At 48.6% G+C, this 27820-nt stretch overlaps 2 protein-coding genes across 4 annotated transcripts; one reads left to right on the top strand and one right to left on the bottom strand.

Moving 5' to 3' along the window:
* LOC135914108 (mitochondrial 2-oxodicarboxylate carrier-like) lies at positions 1–15935 on the bottom strand. Of its 2 annotated transcripts, none has more exons than XM_070535447.1 (4): positions 15797–15935; positions 4621–5175; positions 3178–3405; positions 1–1296 (listed from the first exon to the last, which is right to left on the bottom strand). In XM_070535447.1, exons 2-4 carry the CDS (start codon positions 5026–5028, stop codon positions 1018–1020), a joined length of 915 nt encoding a protein of 304 aa, XP_070391548.1. In that variant the 5' UTR covers positions 5029–5175; positions 15797–15935; the 3' UTR covers positions 1–1017. The 2 variants fall into 2 exon arrangements, with proteins under 2 accessions (XP_070391548.1, XP_065302943.2); XM_065446871.2 differs by lacking the exon at positions 15797–15935 and adding an exon at positions 11275–11729.
* Positions 15808–26651, top strand: LOC135914101 (serine-rich adhesin for platelets-like). 2 transcript variants are annotated; one of them, XM_065446860.2, is made up of 4 exons: positions 15808–15939; positions 19343–19506; positions 20993–21306; positions 23657–26651. In XM_065446860.2, exons 2-4 carry the CDS (start codon positions 19362–19364, stop codon positions 26432–26434), a joined length of 3237 nt encoding a protein of 1078 aa, XP_065302932.1. In that variant the 5' UTR covers positions 15808–15939; positions 19343–19361; the 3' UTR covers positions 26435–26651. The 2 variants fall into 2 exon arrangements, with proteins under 2 accessions (XP_065302932.1, XP_065302931.1); XM_065446859.2 differs by having other exon boundaries at positions 19343–19515.
* The last annotated feature ends 1169 nt before the right edge of the window (positions 26652–27820 follow it).

Below are 27820 nucleotides of genomic sequence, written 5' to 3'. Positions count from 1 at the left end.
TTCAGGTTCATCTCACTTTAAGCACAAGGGAATCAGGACAGTGTTTGTCTTAAGAGGTAGTGCCGCCAACTTTTTCAGAAATGATCGCAATGCAGAGGGTTAAATGAAAGAGCGAATGGGTGAAAGAAATAGGTATACGTCGCTATGTCTGGCTTTGCGTTAGCACTGTAGCGTCGTGGTGCGGTAAGACACTCAGACATGCGGCGAATCAAGGAGAACAATGGCACCCAGAGTGAAAGCCTCATTCAAGACCTGCATACCATGCCACAAGTGGCATTGAAGAACGTCATGCCTCAATCATGAGGCTGCACCGTTACTTACAATAGAATTCACTGTCCTAGAGTGTGTCACGTCGTGAATGCTGTAAAACACTCCAAAACAGTGTTGCACTGCATACCAAAAATAATTACGTAAGCTTCGTATGCTTTTTAAGCAACGCAAGCTACTACCAGTGGTCGGTGTGCGCGCGCTATCGGCCTCCGTATCACGACTTCTAACTTTGAAATTCACCCAATTGCACCCAGTGTTCTGAAGAATACACGTTTTTAACGTAGATTAAACATGCGCTAATGCGTCTTAAAACAGAAGATAAGCCACGTTCTCACTCTTGGCGCGGTGTTGACTGAACGCCAAAGAGGGCTGTGACGGCAATACCAGCAGACTACCGTATGCAAGCACTACCACTTTATTGCCTAACGTCTAAAGCGAGAAGTCTAGCTGATAGTATATTACCTTCAGCCCATTCTCATTTTCGTGAACATACGTAGAAGTACGCTTGGAGCAACTATAACACTTTCTGTGGAGCCCCAGCGTTTTCCGATGTACATAATAAATTGCAGCCACGAAGCTCGTGCCGGAACCACTGTCAATAATGCGTCGCGAGTCATCGGCTGTTTGGAAACTCAATCGCTCAAATGGCGAGGACGTGGGCCACTAGAGGCTGCTTCTTAAACACGTACAGAACAGACGGAAGAAGCATGCTCAGCAAGAGGCGGCAGCCACCATTGGTCGGTGCGTTCAGATTTTTTGTGCCATGGCCTCGAGTACTTCGACGATGTGCTCATAGAGGACTATGATGAGCGCATGTCCCGTTCCAAGACGCAACATCTTCGGCGCGAGGCCCTTGTACAGTGCCAGGAAGCCTTCCTCGCGGTAGACGAGCTTGAAGCTCTGCCAGCACGTCTTGTACTTCGCTTCACCGGGTACGGGCTGCAGCCCTTGGATGCGGCTCTTGACCACGTCCCAGGGAATGTTGAACACCGTGCTGACGCAACCGCTGAACAGGCCAGTGCCAACCTGCGCGTCACAATGCTGATACTGAACAAAGCATGGGTAACTGCGCTCTAAAAAAAGTGCCGGCGTAAAACAAGGTGCATGTGCCCATGATGGACAAGGCGTCCCTTGAAAAGATTTCAAGGCGAACTAATTCTGTGGCTTAAATCCTGGTGTCAGCCGAATTCGGCTTATGATGGCCAAAATTTAGTCGCCACGACGTGCCGTGATAACGTGGTATCCACAGACTTAAGCAAATAAAGCCCTCATTCATAGTCCTTTCATGATAACCACTTTCTCGATCGTAAAAAGTTCAAAACGACACCGATAGCTTGTTCTTCCACCTCTAACGTAAGTGATAAGGTTAAAGAGACAGCGAATGATGTCCATGGTCTTTCGTACGCATGCTGCTATATTCTTATGCATTGTCAAGATCGACTTAGGCAATTTCGCCAAGTCAGTATTGCCAACGCCGGCGTATGGACTGAAACTACCTAAGGGAAACCTAATGAAGAGGTGTAGCGTCAGCTTCTATTGCAATGGACCCTGCACGTTCTAAACGGGGTTTGTTAAGTTCATGTCTTCATCATTCGTTTATCTTCATTTATTAGCGCACCTATTACTGCGGTTACATGAACTCAGTTCGTGATAACGGTTGTGACATCCCGCTGCTGAGCACGACGTTGTCAGGGGGTCAGCCGCGGCGGCCTCATTGCGACGGCCCAGGAATGCAAGGACGCTCACGTATACTGTAATATTTGTGTCAGCGTTAAATAATCTCAAGTTGCCATAACAAGGAGCGCTGCATTACACCTTCTCTCATAGCCAAATTGTTGCTTTGGGACGTTAAAAACCATTAATAATTCAACAACAGGACGAACTTCGTATGCTGTAATATTAGAGCGCAGCTCTAAGGCATCCGTTTCTACGTTGAGCGTCGGCTTGACTCGGTGTCGTTTCTCGGTGTATCCGAGCGAACGAGAACAACGAAAGATGAAAATGAAAATGAACGTGGATCGCAGTGGCAGATGAAGGAAGAGAACGTGAGGAGGAAAGCGCAGGAGGAGGGTATGGCGAAAGGGTGAGGAAGAAAGCAAAGTGTTGCACGAGGCTACGAGATGGCGCCATAGTATCTGTAATCTGACTGCATGCGGGACGCGAATTGTGGAGTAGTTTCTGGAAGCCACGCGATTACTCTAACCTTCGACGAGTCAGGTGTAAAAGCCGATGTGCTTCAACCGCAGATCAGATTTTCTATGATCATCGACTCTACTCGCGGCTGTCATTGTGCTTGAATGTTACTTGTTTTGTTGGGCACAAGTATGCCTAATAAAGAGTTAAATTTGTAACTCACAGTTTCGACACTGTGTCGTTCTTCACATTGCCACAACCACGTGACAATATGATCATAATACAAAATAGTGTCAGCCAGTTCTTTCTGAACAGTGAGCGACGCAACCGGCGGAAGTGCTCCGTTTGCCGCAGCTGCTAAACGAGTTGCCCGAGCAGAGGCTCAGTGGAGCCGCCGTCAGGATCGAGAGGTGCACGCTGCCGAAGCACAAACTAAGAGCCCTCGCCGAAAATAAAGAGTTGTATGTAGCTGTCATATCTCTGCCTCAATTTGTCGCGAAGTGAAAACACGCGCAGAGCTGTGTTCAAATCACGCATTAGGGAGTATCGTAATCGTCGGTAATTTTTACCGTTAAATAATCGCAGGTGGCCATATATCAGGAACGCTGCATTGCACCGTCTCGCATAGCCGTACTGTTGCTTTGGGACGTTAAAAACCATTAATAATTCAACAACATGACGATAACTTCGTGTTGCCATTCGCGATCTTTAACATCCCTTCAGGCCGCGCGTGCGGTGTGCGCATTATACCGTCGTTTGCCGGCAAGATATTACCGTGTAGAGGTTTTGCTGATGCCGGTTCTTAAACTCTGGTGCAGCTTCCTTGAGTTTGGCGTAGATCGTGAAGTAGAACATGACGAAGACACCGTGCCGGAAAATATTGGAGGTGAGGCCCAGGCTGAGCCCCTCCCCACCTAAGCCGTTCTTGCGGTAGATTTGTCGCGCCAGCGAGTAGGCGCTAGGCTGCGCCGCCACTAGAGTTCGGTCAGTCTGCAACCGGACCTGCGAATAATTTCAGTTATTAACTCTGGTCAGACGTGAGAGATCACCGCAAAACCACATTTTCTACGCTGCACCTGCCCCGGTGGCTTAGTGGCCACGGCTCTCCTGTGATGAGCGCAATTGGTTTCGGGTTCGACTGCCGACTTCCTCGGCCGCATTCCGATGAGGGTGAAGTCCAAATGTACAGCGATTTTGATGCACGCTAAAGGGCCCCAGATGGTCAAAATGGATCAGTAGTTCTCCCCTACAGCGTTTTCTATAACTCCTCTGATGCTCTGGGATGTTAAGCCCTATCCGTCACACTTAATAGACCACTGATATTTATCAACGCGCCGATGCGCCGATGTGGGAGTGTTTCGCAATCAGATACAGGTTGTGCCGAATGTGTAAGAACTGAAGTACAGTTCCTAGGTTATATATATATATTTTTTTTCTGTTTAAGACAGGATGACGACATGGATGAGATGGCTCAGCCTAGATGACAGAGTTACGCGTGTACACCCTTTGGTGCGTAACAATTCTTTGAGTCAAATCGCACATGGTCGGGGAGTAGCAGCGAGGTGTGTGAAGCACCACAAAACGCACTTCAGACCGCTGCACAGTATAATGAAGCACTCGAATGCAGGATACATTGAGCGACGCGCTCGAGAGCAAGCAGAAAACGCTGTGACGCGAAGGCACACGGAGCACAAGGAGACGTATAATCACATTTTCACGATCCTGATTCGCTGATACCAAGTGGGACTCCCATGATTCTTTTGGGGGTTATGCACGCCCAAAGACAGGACGTCAAACGAAGAAGGGACAAACAACATGCACAAAACGTAACGCTTCTGGGTCTCCCACTCCAGGGCTACACTGCGCTTAAACATGGCTGGCGTCATGTTCACCACTGATCTGTGAGAGCAGGTGAAAAGAGCTGATACATGAGGTGACCGCAAGCTCTGCCACAATCGATCACCAGCACTTCCACGCCTCAATTCTTATGCTATGAAAAGTTTTAGCGCACCCAGTCTTGAACCTGCTTCCGGTTCCGGCGCGGCATAAAAAGAAAGCATTCTGAGTACATATACGCGCATGTACGGCGGCAAATCGCAGCGACACTATTGGCGTATTGCATCCGTAGCTTGCGCGCAAGTCAATATGAGATATGTGATACATGATGCGCGCGCCTCGCACTGAGACCCCCTTCTGGTGAGCAACTATCGCGCTCACCTTAACAACCTCGAATGGGTTAACGGCGATTCCCTCTATGGCGCCCGCCAGGAAACCCGAGACGAGGTTGTTGGGCACCAGCGACAAGTGGGGCGAGAGTAGGCGCTTCGTCTGCTCGTACACGAGGAACCGCAACGCCATCTTTGGGGTCTCGACCACGAGCACGGGCACGATGCCCTTGTAGATGGAGAGCACGCCCTCGGCCTTGGTCATACGCCGGAAGCAGTCGGCGATCGACTTGTACCGGTTCGGGTCGTCCGCCGACTGCATCTGCAGGCGCGTCTTGACCACGTCCAGAGGGTGGTTCACGCACACCTCGATGAAACCCGCGATGGCGCCCGAGGAGAACTGTACGGCGGCCTTGTGCTTGTGGCTTAGCTGCTGCTTGGTTTCGGACGACTCGGACATCGTGAAGGCGCGCTGCTACCGTGCGCCTCGTAGTCGATGTCGCTGGGCGGTTCGTTCAACGTCGACGGCGACGCGAGTGTGACGAATTCCCGGGCTGCTGAGGTGCACGCCACTAAGGGTCTCCTTGGAGGACAGGCGCATCCTCACCTGGGAGTGGACGGAAGGGAAAAAATATATTCGCACGACGAACGGGCTAATTACGCGACGTGTTAAATTCGGCTCATGACGAAAGTACCACAAACATATATAACAAGAGTCACGTGTTTGACCTGTTTAGCATGCGGGCGATGCAGGTTTCTTCTGGAAGTAAGGACATAGTTCAATTAAGCACGGCGCATTATTGCGGCAATGGCTGTTGAACGTCGTCCTAATTATCCAAGCCGCTTGCGGGTCAGTCCTGTAAGTACAGGTCATGTGACCATACAGGCGAAGCCATGTGCAGAAAGCTGAACAAAAACGCACTTAGCGCTTGCGTACATCTTTCAGATACCACGTCTCCCCCTGCTGATGGAAAATGCGACCGCCATACCAGGCCCATCTCTTAAAAGCAAGTAAAGGAATAGTTCGTGGAGGACGCTTCCTTGGCCCTGTTCAGAAGTGTAGTTTTTTTGTGACGTAATGGAGGAGCCAGGTATAAAAAAATTAACTATCCATCGAATGAAATTTTGTGGTACGCCACCGCCAGGGACCTTCTCCGTCGGTGTCGCCACCGCTGGGAGGCGGCTCTGAAAAGTTCGGAGGTGGAAGACCAGCTCTGGGCCGTCCGGCAAACCGAAGATGCCACCTGAGACCAAGGACTTCGAGCCGCCACCCGAAGCCACCACAACCAAAACTTCCGCACCCCTTCTTCGTAATAAAGTTTATTTTCCTCTTCTTCTTCTTGCGTGCATCGTTAGGCAGTATTTAGTAAAGCAATGAACGGAGCAAAAAAATTTTGCGTTTACGTGTACCAAAAACCGCGATGTGAGTATGACGCACGCATATGTCAAAGTAATATTGCTATAAAGGAAGTTATTTTATATGATGACTACAATAACTGTTGTCACACTTGTCAAGGTACTTGCACGAGGTGAGGCTTTTGCACTAAACCATGGTAAGAGCTATTTTTCTGCCCTTCGCATTCCCAACTGCACTGTATCTGGCTCGTTCTCCCGCCTTACGGCTGGTTACCTACGATGCCCAGTGAAAAGGAAAAGCTTTTGGAACATGCGTCCCACCTCATAATCTCGTACAAGTAGTCTATTCATATTCATTATTCATTATTCATTACAAGTAGTCTATTCATATTCGTCTCACAGACGATTGACGCTCTTCGGGTTGCCAGTGCTAATAAACATCCTTATACAGTAAAACAAACAAACAAGAAGAAATGCATGACAGGCAGATATCATTTCTAAGTACCGGCCTAACGTGAATACGACTAAATAATTGCGACTTTGGCGAATGGCAATATCTGAACAAGTATATGTCAAAACATATTTTTTACAAGGAAAGAAGATGAAACTAGATCAATAAAAACAAAGATGGGACATATAACCCCGACACAGTGAAAAATGGCACATAAGGACGTGCTAGCCCAATGGCTATGGCGTTGATCAGCTGACCTTGAGGACGCGGGTTCGACCGCAGCTGCGGTGGTCGCATTTCCGTGCATTTGGGGCACGATATGGAATGCCAGGTGGCACATTAAGGGACGCCAGCACCCCCATTACGGCGTATCCCGCAGATCGTGGTTTTGGCTCGTAGAACCTCGAGATTTAAGTAAATAATGACACATAAGGGAACATATGAAGCGATGATATCTAGGAGCATGTCTTTACCCGCCGTGGTTGCTCAGTGGCTATGGTGTTGGGCTGCTGAGCACGAGGTCGCGGGATCGAATCCCGGCCACGGCGGCCGCATTTCGATGGGGGCGAAATGCGAAAACACCCGTGTGCTTAGATTTAGGTGCACGTTAAAGAACCCCAGGTGGTCAAAATTTCCGGAGTCCTCCACTACGGCGTGCCTCATAATCAGAAAGTGGTTTTGGCACGTAAAACCCCAAATATTATTATTATTAACATGTCTTCCACTTTCTTCTCGCTTACTTGCATAGGTGCATTTTGCATGGCACCTTCGGTGTTTCACCGGACTGCTATACACGGAATGAAGGAACATTCACCGACGCTAATCTCGCGGCGAGATTGCAGATGCAAGCTTCGGACCGTTGCTCTTCGCAGAGAGAATGCAGGCAGTTTGTGCTGGGAGAAGGTAATATCCGGCCTCCGCTCGGCTTGTGATACAAGTTCACGTGGGCAAGTGCGAGCGGGCGAGATATTTGGCGTCCTAGATGAACAGCTCCGGAGCGCCAAGCCGCTGATAATTGTCCGCTATCACGGATACGTATCTCGTGAGCATAAAGCCTCGGTCTCACGTGCCGTCTGCGAGAAGTGGGTGTAAACATTCTTTTTTTCGCAAGATAAGGCTGATTAGAAGGCATCGCATTGCTTGCGTCGATTGCATTATCGAAAACCATTCGCGCTGAAAGGAAGCCTTCTTTTTCGTCATCGTTTTTTTTCCCGTATAATCACGATTAACGGAGCGTTCGTAGCGCTTTCAATACAGGTAGTTTTCGTTATCTCAGATAGTTCGTCGGAAAATTTTTGAAGCGCATTGCAGCCGCTATAACAGTCTGCAACAATAACATGTAATTGAAGTGAACTTTTTTTTTTTTTTGCTTCCACCGAGAAAGACTCCTATAACGCTCAGGAAACTGTGCAACAGAGATATGGGTTTGTGAGAGCCTTAACTCGTTGTGCACCTTTTTGTGCACCTTGTTGTTCACGTTGTAGTTAAACATAAATTTGATCTCTAGCTTATGTATTTTTTAATTTATTGTATCATACAGCTGGGCTAGTTTAAGTAATTACCTGAGACACCGCTACTGATAATTGATATGCAGCTGCGTTTTTGACACTCTGGCCTCGTCTTTGGCTACAATGGTGACAAATCCAGGATCATTGGAACGTGCACTTCAACACTTATGAGGGAGGGAGGGAGGGAAAACTTTTGAGTCTTTCGAGAGTTTCGCGGTTATGAGGTCTCCGTCGTCTTCATCTTCTTGGCGCTGGCGACTGGAGACTTCTCTTCAGCAAGGGTGGGCCCCTATTCCAGGGCTCCACTGAGTCGCGCTGCATCGCTCGCGTGCTGCACTAGAGCCCTTTGGGCCGTGAGCTCGCTGCTGGTGAGCCGACTCTCCCATTGCTCCGCACTCGGGTGTTCGTGTTTGTGGAATGCTTTGTTGCGTTCGCACTCCCAGGTGATGTGGTAAAGTGTAGGTTTGGCACCGCACCAAGGGCAGGTGGCCCTGTATTGCGTCCGAAACATCTTATTAAGCACGTGTAAGTTGGGGAAGGAGTTTGTCTGTAGTCTGCGCCAGCTGGTCGCTTCCTCCTTTGAGAGGTCTTTGTGTGGTGGCGGATATCTAATTCTAGTTCCTCTATGTAAGTTTAGGGTCTCTGCGTATCCCCCCTCGCAAGCCTGTAGGTGGGTCTCCGGGGCATTCGACCACCCAGCTCGGAACGCTTCACCTCGAGCTAGGCTGTCTGCCCTTTCGTTCCCTACTATGCCTACGTGACCCGGGATCCAGATTAGTTTGTGGCGGGGCTTTTCCTTCTCGGCGGAGGTGGCTCCGCTGAGTATTCTGAGGGCAGTTTTGCTGATTTTGCCTCTCGTGTAGTTTCTGCACACCTCTTTTGAGTCCGTCAGTATGTTGAGAGATCGGCCTGTTCTATAACCTTCCGCTGCCGCCAGCGCTACGGCAATCTCCTCGGCCTCCGCTGTGCCAGCGACCTTTGCTGTGGCATACGTGATCGGGTTTCCTTCCCAATTAACCACTACCATCGCGGCTACGCGTTCTCTTCCGTGTGGATATACGGCGGCGTCCGTGTATACTGTATTGTCTAGCTGGGCTAGCGTTCTCTCAACATATTCGGCCCTAGCTTTTCGCCTGTTTTCGTGTAAGTTGGGATCCATATTTTTTGGCAGTGGTCCCACATTAATGGTTTTTCTGAGGTGGTCCGGTACGTCCGCGTATCTGTCTGCCAGTCCGCTCGTATCCCGACCCAACCTCCTCAGGAGCGCTCGTCCCGTAGGGTTGCCTCTGAGTCTCGCGGTTTGCGTACCCAGCAGAGCCTCGGCGAGCTTGCTGAAGGTGTTGCTGATGCCCAGCTGGAGCAACTTCTCGTTCGACGTGTTTCTCGGTAGACACAGAGCCGTCTTGTACGCCTTCCTGAGGATGGTGTCTGCTTGCTCTCTTTCTGCCTTGGTCGTCACGTGGTACGGCAGGGAGTACGTGACTCGGCTGACAATTAGGCTGTTGACTAGCTTCAGAGTGTCTTCTTCTTTCATTCCGTATCTCTTTTGGGACACCCTATTGATCATGCGGCCCACCTGTTCCGCCACCTTGCTCAGCAGGCTAATGGTGTGGCTGCACTTCCGGCTGCCTTGTAGCCACATGCCCAGGATCCTAATCATGTTCTTCTCCGGGATGTTGTGTCCCTCGAGGGTCACGTCCAGTGTCGCTTGCGTTGGGTGCTTGCCGACCCTGAGGAGCTCCGACTTCTCAGTGGAGCATCGCAGTCGCCTTTCTCTGGTGTAGTTGTCTACGCAGGTCGCCGCTTCCTGCAGTTTTTCTTGCTTCTCTCCGAGGGATCCTTGGGTGACCCAGATTGTGACGTCGTCGGCGTATATCGCGTGCTGGATGCCTCGGATCTCCTTAAGTTTTCTTGCCAGGCCAATCATTGCCACGTTGAAGAGGACGGGCGATATGACAGATCCTTGGGGTGTGCCCTTGCACGGCGTGGGGAAGACGTTGCTTCTCAGCTCGCCCAGCCCCACCGTCGCCGTTCTGTTGCTCAGGAAGTCCCTGACGTAATCGTGCACTCTCTTCCCGCAGTTGGTGTTGTTGATGCCCTCCATGATGGCCGCGTGGCTCACGTTGTCGAAGGCCCCCTTTATGTCGAGGGCCATGACGACGTTTTCGCCCGTTTTCGGCATCGTCTCGAGCACTTCCTCCTTGAGTTGGAGCAGCACGTCTTGCGTTGAGAGGTTGACACTTATGAACAAAAATATGGACAACGAAAACTCTGCCAAATCGCTGCAACAACACATTTCATTCTCTTAAGTACTTTTATTTTCTGACCCGTAAGCTTTTTTTTTGTACTTAAAAAATTTAATAATGTTACGGGGTTTTACGTGCCGAAACCACTTTCTGATTATGAGGCACGCCATTGTGGAGGACTCCGGAAATTTCGAACACCTGGGGTTCTTTAACGTGCACCTAAATCTAAGTACAGGGGTATTTTCGCATTGCGCCCCCATCGAAATGCGGCCGCCGTGGCCGGGATTCGATCCCGCGACCTCGTGCTCAGCAGCCTGTGCTTAGAAAAAAATTCTCAGTGCAATAAAAGTAGTTATGATTTTTCTCAGGCAGAAGTGACACCATTCGTTTAAAACGGGTTCATTTCACCAGGTCACGCTATGTTTGACGACATGCGTGAATGAACGCCTGGAACGCTTCATATTCAATAAATAAAAAAAATATATCTACCGCGGACGGCCGCCTAAGGGGATACGTGACCTCGTTGAAATTGTGTCATTGTCAAGGCCAATGCAACGGTATCATTCTATACCACGCGTCTTGGGACAAGGTTGTTTTCTTTCTTTAGCTAAGTACCCGACATCCTGCCTGAGGGAAGTCGCTTTGAGTAAGAAAACGACGCCACAGCGTAAGCTGCAGCCTCCCACTTCTTTCTTTCCTTCTCTTTTTGCTGCACTGGCAGAAACTAGACTTCATCCCAACCGGCCCGGCCTCGTGAGGACATGCGAGCGGAAGCAATCGCATGGGGCGAGGAAATGGCGGAGAGGCGAAGCTATCAACTATACCAACTCGGGATCGAAGGGTGGATACGGCACCCGAGACACGGAAGTGCTTCGTGCACCGACAATTCCGATGCTTTGTCTTCGGCTGCTTTGCGCGAACTCCGTCGATCGCTCACGACGCCGTGCCCCTTCTGTGTTTTCCTAGGCGCCTAAGACATTGACTTCCCTGCTGCAGCTCGCACTGCCTCCGGAGTCCTCGGAGTTCACGCAAACAGCCCGAGCTGCCGTCACCGAGTGCCGCGATCGTGACGTGTCGCCCGGGTATCAGAGTCAACGGCGCGTCATAGCGTGAGCGAGTCGACGGCGAGAGGCAGCCACACAAACCTGTCTACGGAAGAGGCAGAGGGCGCCCCCCTCTCTCATCCATGGCCGTGAGGCATTGGAAGGTCGAAGGAAGGGAGACAAGACGGTGCCGGTCCGCGACTCTGTTCGAGCCCCTTCCAGGAAGTCCGGCCGGTCGGAGAGCAGCGGTAGTAGGTCACCACGTCGGCGTAGCGTTTCCGCGCAAGCAGTCACCGCCGCTGCTACGGCGATCACGCTGCCGATGAGTGACGCCCGCCCGTCTCGCACAACCAGACACTCCGTTCGAAGACGACGAGGCCTGACCCGCTCGCTGACAGACGGCGGTGCAATAATTGGGCGTATGTATGGGCGACGAAGCGATAACCGGAGCGAGTCGCTTTTGCAAGTGCTCGCTATCCGGAGGCTGACGTCGGCTGACGGGGTGCTGGCAGAAATCCCGCCGATCTGCGTGTTCACCTTTGTTACGGGCCTGCAGCCATTGTTTAAATTTCATCGCTAGGGTTGCCGCTTTTGCGACAGGCGCACGCCGCTTCGTCGGAAGAGATAAGCAAAGGTCGGAGAAGGACAAAAAAAAGTGCGAAAATGAGGCTACGAGATATTTCTGCCTAATTATTGCACTGGTGTCCTTCCGTATAGAAAGAGACTCTCTGAGAGAGTACTAAGAATTCAGTGGGTATGCGCCACTGGATTCGAAGTTATCATCTTTATCGCACCGCAATGACGGGGCGACAAGGGGTAAACACGTGCGGGTAACGAACACTTCCAAAAAATTATTTTACTATATTTATTTTCACTTCTTTCTTTTTTTTTCTTGCTATTGCCAAATCCTCACGCAGACCCATCTGATCAGTGGGTATGCGTCCTGAACTTGAGGTAAACGACCATGAAGATGACGAACCAGTGCCAGCCTACATGTCTGCCTCTTTCTCTACATCCGATTATTTGTGTCTAAGTTTCTCATATCTCACTCAGCAATTATATAATTCTTCTCCTTCGCCATGTCTTGCTCGAGTGCAACTTTCTCCTGGATACAGTAATATTTTCCTCGTGCTGTTATTCCTTCCTCTTGCTTCCTCCACTATTTCTTGGCCCATCAACCGTGGTGGTTTGCACAATTTTCTTTTTATTTGTATGTGGTGGAGAACGAGGGGGAGGAAAGGAAACTGAAAGGGGGGCAGGACAATAACTATACAAACAGCTTTGATGGCTTCGCAAGCAAATATGTTGCCTCCTTTCGGCACCCTACTTCAGTCGTGTGAGTGAAAATCACATCCAAGCTCTACAACCTCACCTCTCCACCCTTTCCGAAAGGTTACGCGTGAGCCCACATTATTTTAACAACATCCTTTTCGTAAAAATTTAGTCTTTCCATGATAGGAGGCACATGTAAGCTAGGAAAGGTATACCATGCAATGCATAACGGAGCGTTCATATCTTGATTAAAGTTTAACATAATAAATTCGGTATATGAAAAACTAGTTTTAAGCCATATTCTAAACGCACAAAACAATATTCAAGGACGTCTTGCTTTTCCTTTCTTGCCGTTGACTCTACAGGAAAGTATATTCAAAGGGTGAGCAAGGGAGTAATGTTGTAGCTTTTCTGGTAGTCGTTGCCTCCAGTATGAAAACCAGGCGCATTTCTGCAAGACAAGAATGTAATTAACGGACCAAAAATACCCACTGACACATCATGCAATTTTCAATTTAAAAGCATATCCTTTAAACGAAACATTTTGTTCCAGTCTTATGTTTCTCCTCAAGCTTGAATTCGCACGATAAAAAAAGGGGGCCCCACATCGCGCTTACCCATTTCTTCGTATCAGCATACTGTCCTTTCTGTAGTGAAACTTCCGTTTAGATCACCGTATTTTTTTTAATAGTTACGTCGACGAAGAATTTGCGATTTCTTAAGTTCTATGCCACACACTTGTCAAGCCTGAAGCGCCTGCTCTTAACGCAGAGCACAGTGTAGACTTAATGATGTTCTATTTGGACAAGTTTGTATACCATGGTTTCGAAAACTTGCAACGAAAACGCTACAAAGATAGCAGGGAATACACACAACTACTATGTGCTTGGAAGATAGAAAAAAGCGTGACGGAAGAATTTCGGAGATCATTAGTAAGTGGGCCGAGTAGTCTGTGTCTTATTAGTGTATCATTCTTGCTGCCTTTAACACGTCTCACTAATATGATTATACAAACAAGGTGCAGAAACACAACGGTCGACAGCACAATCTGTGGACACTGCGCTCATTCCCTATGGTACTTCAGGAAGCTGTGTCTCGGTAACGTAAGGATTTTACTTCGATTATTTTCCTCAATGCGCTTCCTCGGTAGACCGAGCGGAGCTTCGGCTACATAATCATCGGGATCGGCTGGTCATGAAAGTAAAAAAGGAAAAAAGGAATAGGCAGGGGTATCCAAAACATGACGTCCATGACGTATTACCGGCTCCTGGAATTGCCTCCGGCGCTTGCAGCACATAAAAGCAGTGCCTTTGAGAGTTGTGTTTGCTACTCCGAGGGAGCCGTCGCTGGGGCATGGATTAGGACACCACCTCTAAAATCGGGCGAAAGGAATCTTGCGTTACATCGGCCCTTCGCCCAATGCAAGCAGCAGAGGAGCGGGTGCTAAAAGTGACTGACGTTGAAGAGCAGGCGCTTGTTGCCCTTGCAAATAGAATAAGTGATAACAACACTCGGCAGGCTCACGAACCATGCTCAGCAGAATTGCGCACGCTGCGTGAAACGAAGGGACGTGCTCTTTCGCTGCGTCTTGCGCAACGCCGCAGCGTCATGATTCATTCGCGTCAGGTTTCTATCTGACTGCGCTCTTTCGTTTGCGCACGACCTCTCGCAGTTGCTGAAAATGACGGAGAAAGGTCCGGCGGAAGTATTATTGCCGCCCACTTTAGATTGAACAAAGCCTCCTTCATGCTCTTACGTGGTGGGGGCATACAAATGCTGGAACAGATGGTGGCAGGCGAGGTAGGCAGCTAACATGCTCGGCCAACGAGTTATCAGTACAGCCTGCTCGGAACAGTTCTTAAGGCGCTATTACTGCAAGCTGCGTAACCTGCACGTAAAATCACTGCTTCACTGCAGTGACTTCACTGCCCGAAACTTCACTGCCCGAAAGCAGCGTAAGGCTCTCAGATGAAAGATGAGTTCATCAATTTTTTAAGCATGTCGAAAATTGGAGGCACCTACTGCAACATGACGGCGAAACTGAAAAGATGTGATACACTGTATCAGAAATGCCTGCTTTTCTGCGTGCCTAAATTTTAAGCACTTTCTTATGACGCTGAAGTATTGTTTCTGTTATGTTACAAGTAAGACTGAGCAAAAATATTAGGTAACTATGGATCACATACAGTGATTGATACTTAATCTTGCAGCTACTACCATTCCTTCATATCCATGCCATTTGGAGGAAAGTCGAAGGTAAAGCCTGTATGTCATAGCATTCTTTTGTTTGCTGTCACTTGTGGAGTGTCGCTCAGATCTTTTGTTACGTATATGTTACCTTGAATACACTTGTCCAGCGCAAGTCCATGATGTTTCTTGCAGTGGACACGTCAATACAAGAATGAATCAAAACCAACTAGCGCGGATGTCGGTTCTGGTATGTGTTACCTCCGCAATAGCTCTACTGGCGAGATATCAATATCTCTTATTAGGCTAAGAGAGTAAAATTTTGTTCGCCTCATCACTGTTGTAACAACATAAAATCACAACGTGTAAGGGTGAATTATCTGATTTATTCTCTAGTTTCGCGCCTAGCGTATTCCTGACATTTGTATCCGATTCTGTCGACTGTCACCAGATTATTGAAAGGGCCGTTGCAGCTTAAGCCGGTGCCATGAAGCAGCACCTTCAAGACGGAGCTCTACTGCCACTAGCTAGCCTGTTTGCCCAACACTTTCAAGACTTCGGGCAGTATTCTAGAGAAAATTATAGAAACTTCATAATATATTTGCAACGAACGCTGGTCATTCGGCTTTGCAGGCTGTGTGCCATTGTTGTTCGGGAAACAACATACTTGATTTGATGCAGGTATACGTACCAGAGCTGGTGAATGGCATAACGCCCAAGCAAGATACGGATATTTAGAAGATATTTGCTTCAAATTTAAATCGATTATGTCACCTTCCTTGATTCATTACGAAAAGAAAAGAAAGCATCGAGCAGTTGGAGCCACGTGTAAGAACGGGTCAAAGCAAGAACACAAACGACATCGTTTTGTCGTTTGTGTCCTTTCTTTGTCCCTCTCTTTCGTGCTGCTTCGATTCCCACATGTGTCAGCTGGCCCGCGTGAACGCTGGGTTAACAATGGACTCTGTATAAGCAGCCTTGCTGAATTCTTTCTCGCTGTAGGCTCTAAATATGATGCTTTATCCCGTACACTTTCGACCAGAAACATAATATCCGAAAATTTTTCGAACATCGCGACTCTTAAAAATGGACCACACACAAAGCAAGGGTCATCCGGTAGGTATTCGAAATTTCGAGCATATTCTCACGCGTTGAGTATACATACGCCGGCCAGTGCGCCGCCGTGAGTAGAAGCCACCGGAGGAGGAAGAGGATGACGAACACGTAGCTCGAGCGCTCCGGTGTCGAGGACGTGGCCCCTCCTTCTGGACACTAGCCGTCCCAAGGAGAACCTCAAGAGCATTTCAGGTGAGCCGGGCAAGTCCGCGACAACGAATATGCCTCGCGTGTTCTTCGCGCGCGAACGGACGTGACGGCGGTGCCAGGGCGACTATGTATCGTAGTCGGGAGTGAGTATCCTTAGTGACAGCCGGGAAGAGCACGCCGGAGGCGTCTTTATATATTGTTAGCGGTCGGAAAAGAAATAAGACACGAGGCAGTGGCGCTGCGGAATTCACGGCAAAAGAGCACGTCGCTTCGTGTGCCGCAGACCGCGCTTGCGCTATAGCGTTGTGCTGAGGTTGACTTATACGGAGCCGCAAGCGACGTCATCGCTTACATTTGCAGATAATAAAAAAAACAAGCATAATCTTTGTAACGTTAGTCGTTTCTGGCTCTTTCTCTTCTACTATTCGCTCGCAATAACCCCCCCAATACAAACTTGCCCAAATGTACAACCTTGTTAAGGCCATACTGCTAAGTATACTTGCACTCTATCGATTTGGCAGCAGAACCGACAAGTTATTAGAGAGTTTTAGAATAGGGGCCCCAAACGTTTTGGGGCCCCAAAGAAATAGCGTCGAAGCCACTGCGCATGCGCGAGACGCAAATTGCGTTTGGGTTTTGCGTTGGGAACGCTATTTCACCGACTTAGCGGGAGCTCAAATAGCGTTCCCAAAAGCTTTGCGTCAACAAACACGGCGGCACCCATCGAAGCGACGGCTCTGACCTAGCATCAAACTGGGTTCGATTCGCGGTAACGCGTGAAGTTCGCAAGCTAGGAGAAGTGACTGCAGTTATCGCTTTCTCGTAACTATAGCGTATGTTATGAAGATTGATTCATTAGACGCCGCTGATTCCGAATTCGAGTGTGGATTTTATGGCTCGTAGGCCTAACACGGCTAAGCTTGGCTGGTGAAGGCACGTAAAGTTGGTTTTGTTGCTCAAAACTGAACACAACTAATTGTTTGCTGCTTGAATAATAACCTCTAAATTGTAATTACACGCAAATACCCGCAAGTCAAAATTACTATTCATATCATAAAATGGAATATTTTATTTAATTATTTTTAATCGTTTTTCTTAGACGCCGTAGTGGCGCTGTCAGCGCAAGACGCTATCCGCAAACGCAAAGCCCTATTCTAAAACTCTTCACTCCTGCGTGCCCCTACGCTAACACCCGCAAAGCTGTTTGGGGCCCCAAAATATTGGGGCCCCTATACTAAAACTCCCTATTGTGGACTATTGCCCTGACTGCAAGCTTCGTGCTTGACGCATTCCAGAATGGTAGCGTATATTAGGAGGCATGATGTGCGCGAATATTACGTGATAAGACGCAACGTGAGGGACGCGCTAAAAACGTGCACAGAACACTCGGCTACACCTACGAAAATGGTAACCTTGACAGTTTTGTCCCGCAATAATGATCGTCATCTGTCTTGCCCGCGTTTCCTTTCTTTAACGCTGAAAGTAAACGTGTATACCTCACATAAGTATGTGGAGCTGATGAAAAGGCTATTACCGCAGGCGACACTCTTTGACGGATTGACATTTGCGCGGTGAATTTCAAACATTTGGAGATAATTTTTACACACCGTTTATTAAATCCTGGGGAGCATAAGAAATGTAGCGCTAATAATAATAATAATAATAATAATAATAATAATAATAATAATAATAATAATAATAATAATAATAATAATAATAATAATAATAATAATAATAATAACAATAATAATAATGCTGATGATGATAACAACATACATGAGCAGTTGCTTCATTTCTGAATAACAGATAATATACTGTTATTAATTAGTTATACTGTGCCCTGTAGCTCTCTCATGCCACTATTGCTAATGAAATTCAAGATTCGTTTGTGGCTTAGTCACGTAGTTTTCTGTTTGGATTTATTCTTTTGGCACGATATGAAAGCACATTTTTCTCTCCTCCTATTCTTAATAACGATAAAGTAAACGTGGGCTTGAGTCACTTGGCATAGATCCGCTTCTGGTCACGATCTCGCTCTCTAGATACACGTCATGCCAATATCTCGACCACGTAATCATCACTAAGCAGGGCCACGAGTGAGAGCTGTCTACTGTCGCCTCGCACAGAAAAAAAGATATTTTTGTATCCTCTGGCACGGTTTCTTTAAAATGGGGAGCTGTGTTCAGCTGTCACCGTTCTATCCTAAATATACCGAGCCGTTGATGGGCAGCGTGACACAACGTGGTTTGATGTGCGTGCAGAATAGTGTATTAAACGAGCATTCGCTGTACTGAGGTCGTATTACGTAAGAATTTGTTTCCCGCCGATTCTTATCGCACATTGCAACAACCGGATGATAGGGGCGATAACGTAGTTGTGATGTATTGCCGGCGTATGACGAAAGGCAAAAATAATTGTAGATAAAACATAATATGGCCGCCGGGCGTCATATTGAGCAGCTATTTAATTCCAGGTTTGTCGAACACTGAGAAATCGCTTCTTCCAGCGATACATTTTTATTCAGCTATATGGCGGCGAGCGGCGTCTGGTAATGTTGCTACACTCCAAAAAAGTTTACACCCTTCGTGGTGTATATTTGCCACGCAACAATGCACTCTAAAGTGTTTACACCCTTTGGGGTTATATCTGTCACTCTTAAAGTTACACCCTTTGGAGTGTATCTCTGCCACACAGCAATAATCGTCATCTGCTTTGCTTGCGTTTCCTTTCTTGAAAACGCCGCGCCCGCTGCTTTCCTGTCGGGAATGCTATGTCATGCTGATAACGCTTATGCCGTTCGTGACTTGGAAGCACCGGGCTCGCAGCGTTAAAGAAAGGAAATGCGGGCAAGACAGACGAAGATTATCGTTGTGTGGCAAATATACACGAAAAAGGGTGCAACTGTATTTACACTCTTAGAAAAATTTACACCCTTTGGGGCGTATTTTGTCCCACAGCAATAATCGTCATCTGTCTTGCCTGCGTTTCCTTTCTTTAACGCTGCGAGCCCGGTACTTCCCAGTCACGAACGGCATGCGCGTTATCAGTGTGACGCAGCATTCTCGACAGGAAAGTAGCAAGCGCCGAGTTTCAAGAAAGGAAACGCAAGCAAGGCAGATGGCGATTATTGTTGTGGGACAAATATACACCCCAAAGGGTGCAACCGTTTTAAGAGTGCGAGAAAAGTTTACACCCTTTGGAGTGTATATTTGCCACGCAACGATAATCGTCATCTGTCGTGCCCGCATTTCCTTTCTTGAAAACGCTGCGCTTGTTACTTTCCTGTCGGGAATGCTATGTCATGCTGATAACGCGCATGCCGTTCGTTACTGTAAATTACCGGGCTCGCCGCGTTAAAGAAAGGAAATGCGGAAAAGACAGATTACCACTATGGTTGTGGGACAAGATAAGCCCCAAAGAAAGACGCGTCGGCGTGCGCATGCAGGTCTATACCAGCACACCGCATGTTTCGTCGCCTGTTCCGGTCGAAAAAAGTGAGCGACGCCCGGCCCACCTCGTGGCTCGACTGCGACGAGCGAGAGTGTCCCGTCCAGCGCCTGGTGTGCGAAGAGGGCGGCTGCACCGACGTCCCAAATGAACTGTCCCATGGCGAGTCACGTGAGACGCCTGCGCCCTCTGTCTGAGAACGCGCGGCGAAACGATGAAAAACGCGTGCACATACCTCAGGCTGAAAATGTGTTGGCTCCGAGATTGTGGGTTGGATACATCGTGAACGTCGCCATAGAACCAAATATGAAGCATGCGAGAAACAGTGATCCACAGCGTTTGTTTCGTCGCGTAAAGCTATTTACTCCGCATTAGGAATGACTGCCGCGACTATAATTATTGTGGAGCTTGAATTATGCAGACTGTGGAGCTTAAATCGCCATCGACTAAGCAAAACACGACAACGACAAGGCTGCATCACTATTACTGGCCGGCGCTTTCGCACCGAGCCCTGAGAAAAAGTTCCGGAGAACTTATCAGTAATAATCAATAGTGGGCTAATCTGGAACCAACTTTATAAAAGGGAAGCGTGCCTTCGTCCGAGTATTTCTTGTTGGACTGTAGTTGGAGATGCGCAGCTATTAGGTGAGGAGCGGAAATTAACAACATACAGACGAAGGAGACAGGGTGGGGACAGTATACCACCGCTCGGTCCTGTCTCTTTCCTCTGGGTGTTGTTAATTTGCGTTTCTCTTCCAATAGCTTTGCCTTGGTCAGAGCTCCCACGAAGGCAGCAAGCCCTTTTGCCGAAACACTGACTCGGGGCTGAGGTTCCCCTCGTTTGACAACTGTTGATCACGTTATCTCAATCTTACTGTGACGACATTGTCTTGTTTAATATATTCGTAATGAGTATGTCCTAGATGTCCGCGGGCGATAAGGCACTCTCATATGAACACAACAGCCTTAGGTATACATATATATGATACATACGCAAGGCCCGCAGACTGCGAACACTGCTTCACGTTTGCATGCCTCATCGTTTAAAATGGTATACATAGCCGATAACTTTAGAAACTGCAATAAGTTAAATTTATTTCCATATCAACGCCCAAATTACAAATAACCTGCAACGCGGTGTAATTCCCGCGTGGTCGGGTCTGATCGGCTCTTTTACGAAAGCCCCCCTCGAGTGAGCCGAGGCAGAAGTCAGGTTGATACAATGTGTTTCGACAGCATTCAGGGGAACTCGCTTCTACTGTTCGACATCTCAGCGACAGACAGCATGAAGTGTAGCGAGTGATTGGAGTGTCCCAGTCTATTTCTGGCTGCGAACCACCAACCCGATCCAATCCAAGTGCATTTAATGCACCTTGCCAAACAAGTCTGTTTGTACCATCCTACATTGCGTAGGTGTGTTGACACAACTTTTTTCATTCAGCCCATTTGTTAGCCCAACAGATTCTTCTGTAGGGGAGGCACGCACAAACAAATTTCTGTTTGAAAAGCCAACTCTACCAATTTTTTATTGTCACACACAAGTAAAGTGTGCCGTGTGACAATCGTGCGCGACCTCGACGAAGCGGAAGTTACGCCGGGCTCCTTTTTCCCAAAAAAGATTTTTACGCCTCACGCGGACGGCGCGCAGTCGTCGGGCGGGGACACCGGTGCTCGGCGGCTCGCGTGGACGATTACGAGGGCGTCTCTTGGCTGGGGCGACTGGAGTGGCCCGAATGGCCGGTGCAGGAGCAAAGCTTCGAGAACCGGGAGGAGGACCTCTCCGTGGCCTCCTGCGTCGAGTCGCTCTGGAGCCGACGGTGCTTCGGCCGAGGCAGCGGCGGAGCACGGTCCCTGCCAGCGGAGGCAGGCCTCGCGGGGCGCCCCGGCCTCCTCCAGGACCGGCGGTCGCCGCGAAAAGACGACTGCGTACGCGACGCGGTCATGGCCAAGCTTGGCCTCCAGGTGAGCGCAGCACGCGGCTTTAGACGTGCGCGGGTGCCCAACACGTTAGTAGACTGTGACATAAAGTTTGTAAACAGGGATGAAGGGCCTCAGACAGGCTGGCCTGTCTGAGGCACTTCATCCCTGTTTACAAACTTTATATCACAGTGTGCCATTCCATCTGTCAGCCCCTTTCTTGTTTTTGGACACGTTAGTAGGACACTTCAAATGCCATTTTAATGAACTCGCGTAAAGAGGAGGTGAGGTACACCGAGCCTGACTACTGCGGTCTTGGGAACGTCAGCCCCGGGTGAGCTGTCTATTCCGGAGGAAGGTGGCGATCAATCGCGCTTCCACGGACGCTCGTTTAGCAGATTCATGTGGTTCAAGGAGATGAACGAGCGCATATTTGGAGGCGCCGGTAGGGTTAGGATTATCGGGGTGGCAGATGGGACTGTATATAGTTGATATTCTGTTGCTTTTGTTACAAGGACCGATACACCGCTCATGCTTGTCCGCCTTCGTCTCGTTTACTGCCTCGCGACATAGGCCCGTGAAACAAAAATCATAATCGGTGTTGTACATGACAACATGTAGTTACACTGCGTTGCATGCGTGTTCTGGAATCCACCATGATGCCAACCACGAAGAATAACAAACACTTCAGATGTCAACGCGAAATAACTAAAGCAGTGAGTTTGTATACAGCCCGCATGCCACTTTCCTTCCCTGTGAGCTCAGAACACCATGCAGTTCACTTTCGCGATGACAATGTTTCATTAGTTTCTGCGGGACTATTTTCTTAGAGGACTCGAGTCGTGCATGGCAACATAGACAAAAAGAGCTACGGCCCAGCTATTATTTCGTGCTTGATACCATGCGCGTAATATTTCTTCTCCGACTTGGCGACTCATGCATATATTTTTTCGTAAGTAATATAGGCAAAATAATAAAAAGGACAGGTGTGAAGTGACGATATATATGAGTTACGCACTTGCCGTGTCCCTTGTTCTTGCTTTAATCGACCGCATCACTGTAAACAAGGCACAGTAAGATACACAAGACAAAAGATATAGTCAGTGACGACATAAGCGGCGCACAGCTCACTTGGGAAGATATCAATGGGGAACACCAACTGTTGAGCGGAAACCGCAATTATGCGCCGGAAAAATTAATGTGAAAGGAACGAGAAAGGAGCGCTGTATCCAAGAGCGCGCACCGGGACTTGAAATCGTCAGGGGGAAATTCACAGAACTTTCCGTTTATAAGACATTCCGCATTCCATAAAACTCATTATGTCCGCCTGTGCCATTTGCCGCGACGCCTGTTCTTAAGATGAAGCTTAAGCTTGAGCACTCCTATCTAGATTCAACGAAAAGGAGAAATCGTTTTTCTCCGCTGCAACCACTGTACCAAATTTGGTGAGGTTTGTTGCATTTCAAAGAAAATTTAATATGTGGTCAAGTGCTCTTAAAGTTAAATGCATTGGTCAGTCAACATCTGATAAAATTGCTGAACTGACTCTTAAACTATGGGTAAAATAAATAAAATTGGCGGCTCAATCCACCCCTCAGAGATGATCGACTACATTAATGCGATCAGGAATCTATCTTATGATGGGTGTGCAATTGGTCATTGTAAGTTTTATGAGCAATGATTATGACGAATATTGTGATTATTACAACGAAGGAAGTAATGAGACAGTGAGCGAGCAATGAAAAAATGCAGAGGGTTTATCAAAGATGTTCATGTGGTATATCTAATTGTTCTTCATACATTTTTCTCCATATACACATATGTGCACACACTGAAAGTAGTGTCCGTTGGTTCGCCACCACCAGCGGTGTTCGATGGCACGGTATACCCGGATGCAGCCGCATCAGCCTCTCGTCCGTCGGTGATGGTATACCAACGAGTAGCCAGCAACTTCCTTGAGACGGCTATCCATTGAGCGGCCGCGCTCAACGCAAAAGGTGTGCTATCGCTTTGTCACCGCGGCACATTCATTCAGGCACGTATCCAGTGGCCCATACCCAGTGGCTCAAGTTGTCAATCATAGACCAGACAGTAGTTGGCGAGCTGCAAGTTGCCTATTCGGACACGTACACCTATAGTGAGTGGCCCACGTTCTCTGCTCGGCTAGATAGTAGCCAGCATATACCGAGTGGCCCAAGCTCGTAGACAACTTGGGTCACTGTCTGTGTGAAAGAGGTTAGGTACGGACAACATCCAAACCGCACAGTCGGTAAAGCTCCCAAAGACAGCTAATAGCAATAAAAAGTTTTGGCTGCATAAACTATACTTGCAGTAATAATTTACTAACGCCTCTTACGAGTATTCGCATGGCTGCACATGATGCGTATTTCCGCAGGTCACCTGCCTGGGTAGCATGTCACCGATGTCGAAGTCCTACCCTGGCCAGAAGGCAGTGTTCAGCGCTTACCGTGGCCTGAGTCTGTACAAAAGTGGCGGCGACGCCACCATGGCCGCCGCCGCAGCAGCATCCGCGCGCCGGTCACCGACGAGTCGCGGCGAGCTCTACGATGAGAATGATGTCGAAGCCAAACCCGGCGCTGGTGACCACGGGCATTCCCCCGACAAAGACAGCAAGTCCCGTGATCGTAACGGTGGAGCCATGGATGAACGCAACGATAGAAGGCTATTTCATCAGAGCATGTACGAGCCGCACCCAGCCGACGTCGGGGGCACCAGCTTTGAGACCTTCCACGCGAAATCTTCTCGAGTGGTTTCAGCGCGTTCTAACTGCAGTCATTTGGAAGGACTGCTCGAGGAACACGAAGCAAAAGCAGCAAAAGAACGAATGCTGAACGAAAGCGGCGATGATGGTGCAGTTCCTGGTGGCTTGGCCAACACCAGTGGTAGCCTCGACACTTCAACGTTGAGTGGCGACATCAAACTTGACCACATAGAAGACATTGGCAGCAGGCTTCATTCCACGCCTAGCCGCCCTCATGGGGGCTGCGGCGTCGAAGATGATAGGCGGCTACAACTTGGCCTGGGCGACTTTGACCACTTAGGTGGCACCGCAACTTGCAGCCGCGCGAGAGGAGACACTTCACTGCACGTGAAGGTAACAGGCTCCGGTGACTGTGAGCAAGGCAGCGGAGGAAGCAGCCAGCTTCCTGCAACTTCATCACCGATTCCTACAGAAGTAGATGAAGACGGTGCGTGCCTTAGTAGCTTTGGTGAAGACGGGGTCATCGAAAACAAAGCGAATGTGGTGAATCACGAGCTTTGCAATGAGGAATTCGTCGAGTCTAAAACGTTGAAAGACGAGTCCTTCTCTTCGGACATGACCGTGAGGCGCCTGAGCTATGGCGATCCCATCGATGACCTTGAGTCAGAGTTTGCATCTCAGCAAAGTAGTGAATCTGCCGGAGATTTTCTAGATGCCGGGTTCGATACAGACTGCTCCGAGGTAGCCGCCGTCGAAGCGGACTTTTTCTCGCACATGAATCTGAACCCGAACTTTGTATCAACGTCCGTCAAAATTCGGGACCAGCGAGCTGCATGCGAACAGCAAAGTTCTGAGTGGCGCGACTTTGACGTGTTTCGGGAGCAGCAACGAGACGAGTTCTTCGGCGTGTTCGATGCGAGTCCGTTTCCTAAGGGCGCGGAATGCAAGTCAGTTTCGATGTCGTGTGAGGTTGACCAGTCTTTGAACAGCGGGTCCCCTTCCAGTCGGATCGCAACGCTCAACAGTGGTCGTACGTCGGCATCCAGACCTTCCGAACTGACTGCTGTCTTCGATAATAACGAGCAGAGGCAGCTGAGCCCCAGTCCAACTAACAGCATCGATGGACAAATATCCGTTTCATCGTATGGTTCCTTCCTGACCGTAGACTCGTACGATGAGGAAGCAGACTTCCCAAACGCCAAACTGATCGGCTTCAGTACGAACAGCGAATCTGCCCATGACTTAAGCTCTCCAATAGCACCATGTCCTGCTACGGTACACAATCCCCTTCGTCCTGAATCGCAAAGCTTTCAGGGCTACGAAGAGGCAGTAGGTTCAAGTCCTGTCGGATGTGCTACGAGCGATGAGCTCCCGCCTGACATGAACCTCGTAGAACACACCTCTTCTCCTCTCGCATATGGCCAGCTACGTCCAGAGTCACAAAGCTTTCAGAGCTACGAAGATGCAGCAAGTTACAGTAGTCAAATTGAACTGGACACCGAAGATGCAAGCGACATCGTGGGACCAGGTGAGCGACTGCCGAGCGCAGACTACGAACCAGTGGTTCAAGAGACCGGAGGTTCGAGTTCGACAACAACGCTCTCTTTCCACGTTCTTGATGAGGATGCGGACGAACGCACCTCGTACCGCAGCAGCAGCAGTAACAACAGCAGCAGCAGTAGCAACGGCACCAGCAGCAGCAACAGTAGCAGGAGAAGCAGCAGCGGTAGCTGTAGCGGCGAAAGTCCCGCCGAGTCCGGTGACGAGAATATTTCGGCTGCCAAGTCATCACCTACACCGCCGCAATCGACATCACCGGTACAGCCTAAGACAGAGAATGACGCCATCAACAACAGCGGCGCATCATCACCATTCCCGCTGCAAGACTACCGCAGCTGTCGTGACTTTCTGCGTAAGCTGACGAATGCGAATCCAGAGCTCTCCTACTCTCTTAGCAAGTCCTTTGCTTCCGAGGAGTGCGGCGTTAGCGAGGCTGCGTCCATCGAAGACGTATGCAGCCAGATCTTCAGCAGCTACAACGAAAGCTTTACGCACTTTGAGGCACTAGAGGGCTTCCCGGTGCTTTCACGCTCTAGCGCCGCAGAGATGCTTACGTGCCCGGAGCTTAGGCCTTTGCGCTTGGAAGGGAACGCCAAGGACGTTTTCGAACCTGTGTTAAGCAGAGACCAGAAGAAGCGCTTGAAGAGGTCCACGGTGCCCGCGGCTGCTGCTTCGGACACGGCGGCAACGACCAGCAAGATTTCTGAAAAGCGGAGTCACATGCCGTCGGCGTCTTCAGTGTCCATGCCTGATTTGAACCATTCTCAGAAGGGTACATGGCCGCCGGGTCTTCAAGAGCAGAGTGGAGTTGCTACCACCTCGGATGCGAATCTCGATTCAGTGAGAGCCCACGCATCCACTGCAAGAAAAGTGGTGGGTTTCGCAGTGTGACGATGATCTGAGACTTAAGGGCATTTGCAGAGAGAGATGAAATCTGGGGTGCATAGAGACATCCACCTTGTAATCAAAGGTAATGAATGAGAGCATGCGGGAACAAGACCATTCTCAGTTTGTCTATGTCGCGTCCATTGCCAGGACTTGTTATCCATCTAAAGGAGCCGTGTGCGAGTTTCGAGGCCAATAAATGTCACCGCATGAGTACCTTGTAGCAGTTTTGTAGGTGCCCGGTTGTTCACAAATTCAGGCGTGATTGGAGGTACGGATAGCCTAATGCTAGGTGCCCTATGTAACGGTTTACCCCCTCTTGATCTTTCTGCACCACATCCTTGGTGCAGAGCGCTTCGAATTTAGTAAGATAGACCATTTCATCTACATAAAATGTTTCTGAAGAACGCTAGTTCACCTCTAGGCACTACGCAAGCAGCGTTCTTTGCACCAGCGCAAAATATTACATCGGTTCTGAAGTTTCTTACACAAGCCCTATACCAAAGCTTTTATTTGTCTTCTTTAATTACCATAATTAGTTTGTAATACTCTTTGGCTACCGCTGCTGCAATGTTTACGGAGTGAAATTGGCAGCCACTTTAATTGCCTTAACTTACGAACTGTTAAAGAGTGGAATAGCGTGAGGGCACTGAGCACAGAATGTTTCACGAAACATGCGATTGGTGTGATAAAATTAATTAGAAGTAACAGGGTTGCATGTTCTACTAGGCTTCACCGTGCATTCCCCAGTGTAGGCCTCGCTGTCAGCTAAAGGACTGTATAGGCGCATCATAATAGCCTTTGAACAGGGGCACCGTGATAGGCAAGGTTATTTTGCGATTTATAAAAGTCAAAAGAGAAACGCGCAGAAGTTTCAAATGGAAGGTAATGATCACAAACCGTGATAACAGAGACGACAGAATAAGCATAATATATGTAGAATTCGATACGTAATTAATTACGTGCCAATGTAAACGTAACAATGGTTTCTTTTCACTCTAAGCGAGTATGTAAAACTACAATAAAAAAACTGCAATTGTGATTCCATACCTGCAATCAGTGAAATCGAGTACTCTTCTTGGGTTATGTTTTAAAACATAACCACTTGCTTGGGTTTTAAGCGGGTATTATTCAAGTTTGATATATACGGAGTGATCATTATTAAGTTGCCCGGAATCTTTTGAAATCGTCTGTGGCAAATAACATAATTTTTGTCCTTGAGCTGCCTTATTCGAAGAGGCAGACACTACTAGCACGAGAACTCGAAACACACATTTAGCTAATTAACAAACATATACTAATTCATAATTAATTACTTTACTGCACCTATTACAATTTACGAATTGTAGCCAGTGAGATTGCAAGATGCATCCACTTGAAATGAATGACCAG

The sequence above is a fragment of the Dermacentor albipictus genome, chromosome 3, assembly GCF_038994185.2.
Source record: "Dermacentor albipictus isolate Rhodes 1998 colony chromosome 3, USDA_Dalb.pri_finalv2, whole genome shotgun sequence".
Classification (NCBI taxonomy): Eukaryota; Metazoa; Arthropoda; class Arachnida; order Ixodida; family Ixodidae; genus Dermacentor; species Dermacentor albipictus.
Note: the sequence above shows the minus strand (reverse complement) of the source record. Positions and strands in the feature narration are given on the sequence as shown.